Below are 11,285 nucleotides of genomic sequence, written 5' to 3'. Positions count from 1 at the left end.
TCTCAAATAAAATATTTTTTTTTTCTTTTTTAAAAAATCCCTCCTTCCTTGCTGCCTCTCTCACCACCCCTCAGTTACTAAGGCCTGTCAATCCAACTTTCTCCATCCTTCTAAATAAGATCTTGACACTCTTCCATCACTACGGTTCGATTCCCTAGTCCAGATGACCCTCTTCTGTGCTTGATAATCACCACCAATCTTCTTCGACCCTTGGCCACAAGTGTTTTCATCCCACTGCCTCTGAGGGACCCTTCTTAAATCTTAATCTGGTCTTGTCTACCCTGCTCAAAACTCTGCAGGGGCATCCTGCTGTTTTTAAGATCACATCTGCCTCTTGGACTCGGCACAGCAGGCCTTGCCTACCCTCAAATGCCTCATCTTCAGACACACCACCTCTGCTCCACCCCATGCCACATTTCCAGCCCCCTTCCACTTCTTTCTGTTTTTTTTGTTTAGCAGGTGGCCAGTGAACCCAGACGCTCTCTCTTCTCTCTACCTCTCATTTCCCCAGCCCCACGCATGCCATCCCCTGTGGATCGAGGATTCACTTCCACTGCCTGATTCCTACCTATGTTCAGCTGGCAGGTTCAGTAGAGGGCAATCTCCACTTAACGCGAGGAGTACCTGGGATGAAGAGGCACTGTTCACAGAACTTTGTGCTGAAAAGAAGTGATGGAGATTCCATTATAAATAACCCCAAATGGACAGAGGTTTTACTCTGGACCACAGTGAGCTATTTGGAAATGCAGTCTGACGGCAATTTGGCCTTTCTGGGAAAGGCCTCCTTGCTTAGAGTAGGATTACACTCGGCAAAGATCTCTCACCTCATGTTACATGGAGCCTTGGATCCACGTGACTCGGACTTTGGAATGTGGCCCACATTTTCCAGTGTGAAGGGGTCCTTCCTTCCGGTGAGGAGGGATAAGCAGAAAACATGGGAAGAATATGTCATTAGGGCACCTGTGACCCAGGACATTAAGCAGGCCTGCAGCCACCTCGTCCGTGGACTTTGTTTTTGATGTGCTAGTTTTTCCAGTGGAAGTTGCAGTCTGAGTTTTTCTGTTGGAACAAGAGAAAGTATATGAACTGGTCTTTCCTTTACAAGGGGTTTGATTAATTTGTTCCTGTGGCAGTGGAGGAAGCAAGGATTAGCTGCCTGCTCCTATGGGAAACTCTCCAAGGGAGTCTGACAGTGCCTTTGTATGAGTCCCTAGGGGCCCCACCAGGTGCCCGGAAGCCCTAGAGGAAACTATGTCGGTCCCTCGAGCATCCAGTGGAGAGTGTGAACCCCACTTGGTTTGTCTTCCAACTGGTTTCTCTCCTGCCCATAGGCTCAACTCAGCTACAAGGATTAGCCGCATTCACTACAACCCCTGTAAGCACAGCACACCTGAGCATGAAAAGAAGTGTGTGCCTTGGACAAGACAGAAGGTGGAACCACCAGTGCAACCAGTACTGCCCCAACTCTCAGCCCCGGCCAGAGGGTGGGACTAGACTCCCAGGGGCCTGGCCTACTTTCCTCCATTGCTGACGTGTCTCTAAACACAGGAATGGTGTGATTGCCTCTTCCCGCAGCCTAGGTCCTCTTGAGGAGCCAAGGTGTGCGTGGTAGATACAGTGTGATTACCCAGGGACTCGGGTAAGTCTGAAAGCCCAGCGTCCTTAGACGGGGAAGCAAGCCGAAAGGAGCCAGTAGCTGATGCAGGAGAGGGTGGATCTGGAAATCCCACCTCCGTTTTGCCTGACTCGAAAGCCAGTCTTGGCGCTCACGCGACGACACACCTGGATTGTGTTTCAGTTGCTGAAATGCAGATACTGTTCCACGATTGCATAGTCATCGTGGTCCCAACACCGTGTCCACCTTGAAACGCGGGTCCCTGGCAGGGTAGAGCAACCCCGAAAGGTTCTAAGACTCTGTCTGCCCTCTGAGGAGCGGCCCCGAAGCAACAGCCCTGGAGTCCCTTGGCGTGGGAGGCTTGCCTCAGAGCCCGCAGCTGAGCAGGGCTTCAGCTTCCAGCCTTCCCCTGTGGAGAGGCCTTTTGCCACGTTAGAGGGACTTCTGTGATCCACCCCACTCCCCAAACTCGGTCTCCACCAGTCCCACTCTGTTCCCCAGAGACTATGAATGGAGAGGCAAGCAGAGCCAGAGGAACTGCTTTTGGCGGCTGCGTCACCGTCGCGGAGCTGGCCAAAGGGCAGTGGTGGTTGGAGCTCGGTAGACTGAGGCCGAAAATCTGGCTCTGCGTGTGGGGATCTCTGGGTTTTGCAGCTGGCAGGTCTGGAAAATGTGGGTAATCCGAGTGCTTGCCTCATCAGCCTCCACCCGTGAGAAGTGGGTCCTGACCAAACACACACATACACTTAGAGAGGGGGAAGACGCCCTCCTCTGTGTTCCTAAGGTACTGCGACTTAAATTCCACCATCAGTGTTCCCACAGAACGAGTGGTGGTCATCTGCTGGCAGATTCAGCCTACCTCGTCCCTGCATCCCCAAACTGTGTCCAGGAAGCCCACGCGTGGTATTCAGCTGGCGCTTAGAGCACGTTTTGTCAGCGAATGAGAGACCCTGACCCAAGGTGACCTTATGACTTCACCATAAAGGGTAGCTATCATACCAGCTGTTTCTGGATTACAAATGGAGGAAACAGGATATCTCTGTACTCCGATTCTCTTTGGGAGGAGGAGGAAGGTTGCATCTTTTGTACCACCTCTAACTGCAGATGCTTAAAAGAAAAACTGCGAGGCTATAAAGATCTTTTAATTGTGTGGGACACTCTGTCGCCCCCATCAGCCACAGTTCTGATCTCACAGTGGAACTTAGATCGTGATCCTCGGAACACCAGTGAGCTCAGGGAGTGTCTTCCAAGGGACCGGTGCACACAGCAGGTGCTCACAGTGATGTGTCCAACAGGTGGACTGTTGAGTGAATTCAGGCTGCTAATTAAGGGTGTGATGCTATGGCTAGAGCACAAATGCCCTTGGGGACAGGGACACGGGCTCCCAGGTGAAGGGTGTGTCGGTCTGGGGGAGTGCTGTCAGCCTCTCAGGGACGTTAGCTTCTCTTCCTCACTATCCTTCCAGCTCTTTGCCAAAACATGCCTCTTCTCTGAATGGTCTTCTCCTCCTCTGCCTACCTTCCAGCCTGATACAGGCTGTCACTCAGCATCTGTGATCTCTCGGTGTTCTTTGTGGTCCAGCCGACTGAGTTGAAGCTTCCTCACCCAGCAGGATCTGGAGCCTGTCACCCTCTGCTGTCCCCGCTTTCTGTGAGGCTCTCATTCCCTGTCCAGCCCCCCGACAGTATCTGTGCTGTGGCCCGGCAGCCTCTGCTCCAGACACTTCTTCCTCAGTGTTCCCTCTTGTCTGGAAAGTCCTGACCCAGATACCTGCCTCTCGGACTCCTCTCCCTGTTCACACTGTTGGTGGAAGGTCGCCTCCTCGAGAAGCCTGACTGGTCTCACTCCCCTGGGGTTACTTTCTAGGTTAGGCGTTGGAGCTTACAGATCACCCGGAGAGGCAGTGCCACCAGGGGTGCTTACATCTGGAGTCAGGATGCCCCTGGGCTGCAGTTCCGTCTCTTGGCTGCAGGTGAGCTCCTGAGATGTCACTTACCCTCCCCACACAGGCCTTTTCTCCTTTGGGACCATGGAAGATACACGGATTCTGCAGGGTTGATAAATCAAATGAGATGTTCAGAAAGGGCCTCACATTCTCCTTTATTCCATTTGGTAGGTATTCGTGAATGCCCCCTGAGGTTGAGGCTCTGATGGGTGAACAGGACAAAGTCCCTGGACTCTGCCAGGGCCTGGGCTAGTGAGCGAGCCAAACAATTTGCCTCTGATGGCTGGGTGGGGTTAGGGGCTGGGAAAGGGGAAACGCAGGGTGTTGTGGAAGTTCGCGGGGGGGGGGGGGGGGGGGGGGGGAAGTTCAGGGGAAGGAGAAGAAGGCTTGCTGATAGAAACGCTGCCTGAATCCCCAGACGGGGTAAGAGGCGAAGGGCTTCCTCACTGCCATTACCTTCCCAAACGTTTCGTTCAGGACAGGTTGTGGCATCACCCTCCAGTCCTCCTGGCCGAATGAGAGGAATGAGGGTGTGAGCCGGTGCTGGCCAGTGGGAAAGGAGAGAGACTGTTTGCTGGGAAACTCCCTTGTTCATACAAAAGATACAGGACCGGAAAGTCTCTTTTTGGCACTGGACCTTGTTGTATCTGGATGTTGGTCTTGGAACATCTGTTCCAGAAACGGCCACATCAGAGCTGGAAAGAACCTACGTCCTTGATGGCATCACTGGACCCCGGGGTGTGCCCACCCGCACCCACCCTTCCTTCTGATTTCGTTAGTGTGGGACTGTGACTTGCCTTTGTGCTCAGGCCTGTTTGCAGAGGGGTCTCCTCCTTTACTACTCACAGCACGAAGCTGACTTCCTGATATGGTGAGCATCATGGGGTCTGGGTGCTCTGTTGTTTTGTGGAACCCACCACCATATAATGGGTAAGGACACAAGCTCTGACCCCTAGACACCCTTCCTTCCAACCCAGTTTCTGGCTGCCACTTGCAGTCACGTCCTCTGGAGAAATTTACTTGGCCCTCTGTGCCTTACTCTCCTCACCTGTGAAATGGGTTTGTTATTCTTTGTAATAACAACACCAGACAGAGAAGGGTGCATTTCTGAGTACGTAATGCGGTCATGCAGAGGTGGTTCACAGAATTGGGCCTGGCACGTTCCCTGTCATCACAACCTCTGAGGCTGCCACGGGATAGGTTGCAGGTCACGCTTCACACTGAATGAGCCACGGCCAAGAACATGGAGACGGCATCAGACGTGTCTCTTCAGCCCCAGAGACTCTCTTTCTGTGCCACTGTCTTGTCACGCACAGATGACCCCTCACCAGAAAGCTGGCTTTCCCACTGTGGGTCTCCCATTTGGGGGAACACAAATATACATCGTGTTCCATTGTGCACATGAATTCAGGTCACTCCCGTCCGGTCCTCAGATAGCTAGGGGCTGCTTCTGGTGCCGTGGGGGGTGGGTAAGGGGCAGGGGAGGGCAGGGCAGGTAACAGAGCACGGGAAGCTCTGGGAGTGCCAAGTGGTATCGGCAGTGCTTTGTGTCCCGGTGCGTGCCTTGATCTCCAAACTCCCCTCCCTGCACCCCAGCATTCGGTTGACACTCTCACCCGATTCCGGGGCAGACCCCGCCACATCAGTCTCTCTCCTTCAGCCTCAAATTGCTCCGGGTAGAAGGGCGTCACTCTGCCTCCTTGAGGTTTGTTGGGAGACCCGCGGGAGACAATAGATGGGAACCACGTAGCTGACATTACCTGGCTCGCGGAAGGCACTCAGTAAGTGGCGGCATCACCTGTCCCGCTTCTGTAATCCCTAGCAGCTAGCCTGCACATGGTCCGATCTCCTCCTCTCTGGGGCGGCTGCTCCCGTCCCATCGTGTATGTGTGCCACCCCTCCTGTATCCGCTGCTCTGCTGACTGACAGCTGGGTGCTTTCCAGTCTCCTGGCTCCTGGGGAGAAAGCCGCAGTGCACAGGGGAGTGCGGGCATCTCTTGGAGATGCCGATCTCCGTACTTCTGGATGTATACCCAGGGGTGGGATTGCTGCATCACATGGTAGGTTTTTTGGTTTTGTAGTTCTTGGTGCTTTGGAGGGGGGCACCCTGCTGTGAACAAGAACCTGTGACGGTTTCACTTTTAACTTTTTGAGGAACCTCCATACCACTATTCTGTTGTGGCTGTGCCAGTTTGCATCCCACCGACGGGGCACAAGGGTTCCCGTGTTCTTGCTTGCCTAGTGACACTTGTGATCTGCTGTGTTTGTTAGTTGGTTTGACGAGACCTGTCGTCACGTGTGCAGCCCGACGTCTCATTGTGGTGTTCACGTGCCTTTCGCTGATGGTTGGGGATGTGGAGCCACGTTCCACATGCCTTTTGGCCACTTGTGTGTCTTCTTTGGGGAAGTGTCTATTCAGATATTTCGCCCGTTTTTACATTGGTTTGCTTGTTTTCTTGCTATTGAGTTAGAAAAGTTCGTTATACGTGGGGAAAATCAGCTCCTTGTCAGATAACGCGGTTTGGAAATGTTGTGCCCATTTCGCAGATTGCCTTTTCGCCTTGTTGGTGGTTTCCTTCGCTGTGCTGAAGCTTTGAAGTTGCGTGTAGTCCCACTTGTCTGTTTTTGCTTTTCTTGCCTGTGCTGTGGGTGTTGATTCCACAAGATCATCACCAAGACCCGTGTCCTGCAGCTTTTTCCTCTGTGTTTTCTTTCAGGAATTTACAGTGTGGGGTCTTATATTTAATCTTCAGTCCCCTTTGGGTTGATTTTCATGTGTGGCGTAACAGAGGATCCACTGTCATCCTTTTGCATGTGGGCCTCCAGTTTTCCCAGCGCCATTTGTCAGAGTGTCCTTTTCCCTGTTGCGTGTTACTGGCGTCCTCGACCAGGTCCGTTGACTGACTGTGCCTCGGGTTTATTTCTGGGTTCTGTTCTGTTCCATTGGTCTGTGTCTGTCTTTCCGCCAGTACCGTACTGATTTACTTACTGTTACCTGGGACTGTGTTTGGAAATGAAGAACTTTGGTACCCCCAGCTGTGTTCTTCCTCAAGGTGGCCTTGGCCGTTCTGGGTCTTGTGTTGTTCCAGATGCAGTTTGGGATTGTTTTTCTATTACTGAGAAATGCCACTGGGGTTTTGACAGGCATAGCATGGAGTCTGTCATTTTTCTTTCTAATCTTTCATCTTAAACTGTAGATGACATGGATTAATGAGTTATATGCCAGATCTGAGGATTGCCTTAGTTGGTTTTCACTTACTGAACCACCCTTGCTTTCCCGAGCTAACCCACTTGAGCATGGTGTATTTTCTCTGAACAGATTGCTGGATACCACTGCTGGCATTTCGTTGAGGAATTTTGGTGCTTGTGCTCAGAAAAAAATATTGGTCGGTAGTTTTTTCTTTTCTTGGCATCAGTGAAATTGTGGCCACAGAAATCACTTGCACATGCCTCTTTGCTTAGTTTTCTGGAGGAAATTGTGTAGAATTTCTGCGTGTGTCTGTTTTTTTTCCCTGTCGATACTTGGTAGAGTTCACTGCCGATACCGTCTGGGATTGTCGTCAGAGGTTTTAAAAACAACCGATTCAATTTCTGTGAATGATACGGAATCGTGCGTGTTATTTTGCCTTAGATAAGTTTAATAGTTTATCGGTTTGCTAGTTGTTGCATTTACACACATAGATTTGAATGTAATACTGCCTTCTTACTTCTTTCATATTTGCTGGGTCTCTAGCGAAATGTCCTCTTTCATTCCTGCTATTGGTAACCTATTTCTTCTCTCCCTCTTTTCTCTCTTTTTCTCCAGTTTCCTTGAGACAGAATTGACACAGCAACGCAGAGGGGATACAACATAATACTGTGACTTACACATACCATGAAAGGATTACCTCAGTAAGCCTAGTTGACATCCACCATCTTCTATAGATAGAAGAAGAAGAAAAAGAAAACAGGGTTTTCCTTGTGAAGAGAACTCTTGGGATTTACTGTCTAACAACTTTCATCTATACCACATGGTGGTGTTAACTAGAGTCATCATGTTGTACATTATGTCCCCAGTACTTATTTATCTTACAACTGGAAGTTTGTTCGTTTTGGCCGCCATCCTCCAATTTTTCCTCCCTCCCTAGATCGCCACCTGTGATAACCACAAATCTGATACCTGTTCCTATAAATGTGGGAGGGTTTTTCCAGTCCTCTGTATGAGTGAGGTCATACCGTATTTGTCTTTCTCTGACGTACTCACTTAGCATAATGCCCTCAAGGTCCATCTCTGTTGTCACAAATGACAGGATTTCCTCCTCTTTTATGGCTGAAGTGTGTGTGTGTGTGTTTTTCTTGATCCGTTTTATCCGTCAAGAACACCTAGATTGTGTCCCAAGTCTTGCTTATTGTAAATAATGCTGCTGTGAACATGGGATGCCCATATGTCTTTGACATAGTAGTTTCATTTCTTTCAGGTACATTCTCAGGAATGGAATGTCTGCATCATATGGTAGTTCTGTTTTTAATTTTTAGAGGAATCTCTATACCCGTTTTCCATACCGACTGTGCCAGTTTACAGTCCTGCCAACAATGCAAAAGATTTCTTTTAAGACTTACTTATTTGAGGAGAGTGCACTGGGGTGGGGGCACAGAGGGGGAGGGATACTTAAGCAGACTCCCTGCTGAGCGTGGAGCCCGATGTGGGGCTTGATTGCACAACCCCGAGATCGCAGCCTGAGCCAAAAACCAAGAGTCAGATGCTCAACCAGCTGCACCATCCAGGCGCCCCATGATTTCTTTATTCTCCACATCCGAGCCAGCATTTTCATCTCTTGTCTTTTTGATGCTAGCCATTCTAACAGGTGTGAGGTGACAGCTCATTGTGGTTTTGAATCGCATTTCCCTGACGATTAGTGGTTTGGAGCAGCTCTTCATGTCCCTATTGGCCATCCGTACGTCTGCTTTAGAAAAATGTCCGTTCACATCCTTTACCCATTTTTAAATCGGATTACTAGCCTTTTTGCCATGGAGTTGTATGCGTTCTTTGTATATTTTGCATCTGACCCCTTTGACAGATACATGGTTTGCAAATACCTTTTCCTGTTCCATAAGTTGTCTTTTCACCTCGTTGGTGGTTTCTTTGGTGTGCAGCTTTTTAGTTACATGGAACCCTGCTGCTTTCTTTTTTATTTTATTTTCTGTGCTTTGGGGGTCAGAGCCAAGAATTCATGGCCAAGACCCGTGTCAAGGAGTTTTTTGGTTCTGTATCCTCCTAGGAGTTTTGTAGTTTCCGGTCTTCCGTTGAAGTCTTTAATCTACTTCAGGTAAATTGTTGTGTGTCTAAGTCAGGAATCCCGCTTTCTTCTTTGACATGTGAATATCCCATTCTCACAGCACCATTTATTGAAGAGACTGTCTTTTCTCCATTGAGTATTCTGGACTCCTGTGTCAAATGTTGGTTGACCATATACGCCTGGGGTCATTTCTGGGCTCTCAGTTCTGTTCTGTTGGTCTGTGTGTCACTTTTTATGCCAGGACCACACTGTTCTGATTTCTCTGGCTTTGCCATATGGCTAGAAAGCAGGAAGTGGGATGTATCTTGCTTTGTTCTCCTCTCTGCTTTTCTTCTTTCCTTCATCAGTCCTGTGAGAAGTGTATCAGTTTTATTGATTATTTCAAAGAGGCAACTTTTGATGGGAGTCCCTCTAATGTGCCTTGTCAGAAATTTCATTGATTTCTGTTCTTAGGCTTTGGTAAATTCTTATTTATTCTTACAGGGGATTTTGAAATGGTTTCCACAGGCTTGAGTGTCCTTTTTAGGTAGATGAATGCCAGTGAAAATGGAAAAGAATGTGTCCTTCCCTGTGGTGGAAACGCTTTGATTTTAGTAAAAGTCTGCTTTTCGAAGGTACACGAACACCTAGAAGGAGAGCACATGCCAGTCACCCATGGATTGTTGTTAAAATGATGCTTGAGAACGGTCATAAAACGTCAGCAGGGAATTAGCATGGTTGACTGCAGGACATCATTTGCCATGACAGGTCACGTGGACGCGATAGCGGATCTCACTTCTGAGACTCTGATCCTGTGCCGTCAGTATTCTGAGCTCTCGGAACCGCATTATCACACTGAAAGCGCAGAACAGTCCTCGCGACCAGGGCTCATTACTGTCCCCATTTCACAGATAGGAGACAGAGGCACACAAAGGTTAAGTCAGGGGAATTATAACGGTTTTTTTTTTCTCTCTTCTTTTATCACCATGTGCTGCAGTCTGGGTTCTTCTGGCCATGCACATCCCTCGCTACCTTCATCTTCTTCCTTCCTTCCTTCCTGTCTAGACCCAAGGACCAGGTGGCGCTGTGTGATCACCGACTACACCTCTCCATGGATCCAGTCCAGAAATGTAACTCCACGTTGACCCCTGAATCTTCCCCAATGATCTCTGAAGAGACTTCCCGAGAAGTCACAGCAGCCTCCCCTCCTTCCTTCTCAGAACTGCTGATGATGGGCCTCGGTGACCTCAAAACCGGTGTGGGCACAAAACACCCTGCCCCTCTGCCAGAGGGGCTGCTCCAGCAGCGGTACAGGGATGAGAAAACCCTCCAAGAGAGGCGGTGGGAAAGGTCAGCGTCCCCTCAGAGGAAGAGAAACCTTCTGGGGCACATGAGACGGCGACACCTCGATCACGTGGCACCTTACCGGGTCGAGAGGAAGGCCAGGATCTCTTCCTTGGGGGACAGAGATCAGAACAGATTCAGATGTGAATGTCGATACTGCCAGAGCCACAGGCCCAGTGTCTCTGGGATGCCTGCAGAGAGGAAAGGGGCCCCGCATCCTTCCTCCTGGGACACACTGGTGCAGGGCCTCAGTGGCTTGACCCTCAGCCTGGGGACCAGCCGGCCCGGCCTTCTGCCCGATGGGGTGCTCCAACAACAGGAAAGAGAGGAGAAACTCCAATGGGAGATGCAGCAGGAAAGCAAAAGAATGTTCCAGAGGCTCCTAAAAGCAGTGGTTGAAAGAAAACTGAGGCTCTCATCCTCGCGTGACAGAGATCGCAACGGATTCAGAGGTGGAGGCTGGCGTGGCCAGATCCTGAGCGTGGAATCCTTTTGGGGACCAAAGAGTAAGAAGCACTCAGAGAAGTCAGAGAAGGAACAAGAGCAGCGTGAGGACTGGACACTCTGTCCGTGTGAGCATGGATCCGATCCTGGGAAGGTCCTGCTCTTTCCTGCCTGGAATTTCTGGATCACACGTGGGGCTTTCTAGGGGATGCTGCATACCAGGGGTCCTTAACTTCTGTATCACAGCTCCCATGATGCATGTTGTCCCTTTCCCACCCCGGATCTCTGTCTCTCCTCCCTGCCTCGTTGTCAGTAAGATGTAGGCTTTCTCTGTAGCATGAATGCCCTGGTGACGGCCGTGTGCTTTTGTGCCGTGTCACTGACTGCCTCCCAGAAGCAGCACTAGGTCTGCTGGGATGCCCGGGCGCTCAGCTGGGCTCCACTTCCAAGAATCTGATGCTAAGCCAGGCGCAGAAAAAGGGACGTAGAACTGGAACGTGGTGGTTCACCCATTGTGTTCTCTGTGTAAAGCCGTTGTGAATGTGCTGAGCTAACTACAGGTCCACATTTCCCTGCTTCGTGACATTGATAGTATTCCCCTGGGCGGAATTTCTGACGGGTTCCCTCATAACGCACACCAAATAAATACACGTATGAAAGGAAAATAGCTCTGGAGTTCTGG

General features: G+C 50.2%; 1 protein-coding gene across 3 annotated transcripts; it reads left to right on the top strand.

The window, feature by feature from the left end:
• The first annotated feature begins 3,100 nt into the window (after positions 1-3,100).
• On the top strand, positions 3,101-11,074 carry LOC123394152 (protein FAM156A/FAM156B-like). 3 transcript variants are annotated; one of them, XM_045087865.1, is made up of 2 exons: positions 3,101-3,587; positions 9,881-11,074. In XM_045087865.1, exon 2 carries the CDS (start codon positions 9,927-9,929, stop codon positions 10,806-10,808), a length of 882 nt encoding a protein of 293 aa, XP_044943800.1. In that variant the 5' UTR covers positions 3,101-3,587; positions 9,881-9,926; the 3' UTR covers positions 10,809-11,074. The 3 variants fall into 3 exon arrangements, with proteins under 3 accessions (XP_044943800.1, XP_044943798.1, XP_044943799.1); XM_045087863.1 differs by lacking the exon at positions 3,101-3,587 and adding an exon at positions 7,143-7,451; XM_045087864.1 differs by lacking the exon at positions 3,101-3,587 and adding an exon at positions 7,143-7,451 and having other exon boundaries at positions 9,813-11,074.
• The last annotated feature ends 211 nt before the right edge of the window (positions 11,075-11,285 follow it).

This window comes from Mustela putorius, unplaced genomic scaffold, assembly GCF_011764305.1.
Source record: "Mustela putorius furo isolate JIRA1106 unplaced genomic scaffold, ASM1176430v1.1 tig00001566_pilon_pilon_pilon, whole genome shotgun sequence".
Lineage (NCBI taxonomy): Eukaryota > Metazoa > Chordata > Mammalia > Carnivora > Mustelidae > Mustela > Mustela putorius.
Note: the sequence above shows the minus strand (reverse complement) of the source record. Positions and strands in the feature narration are given on the sequence as shown.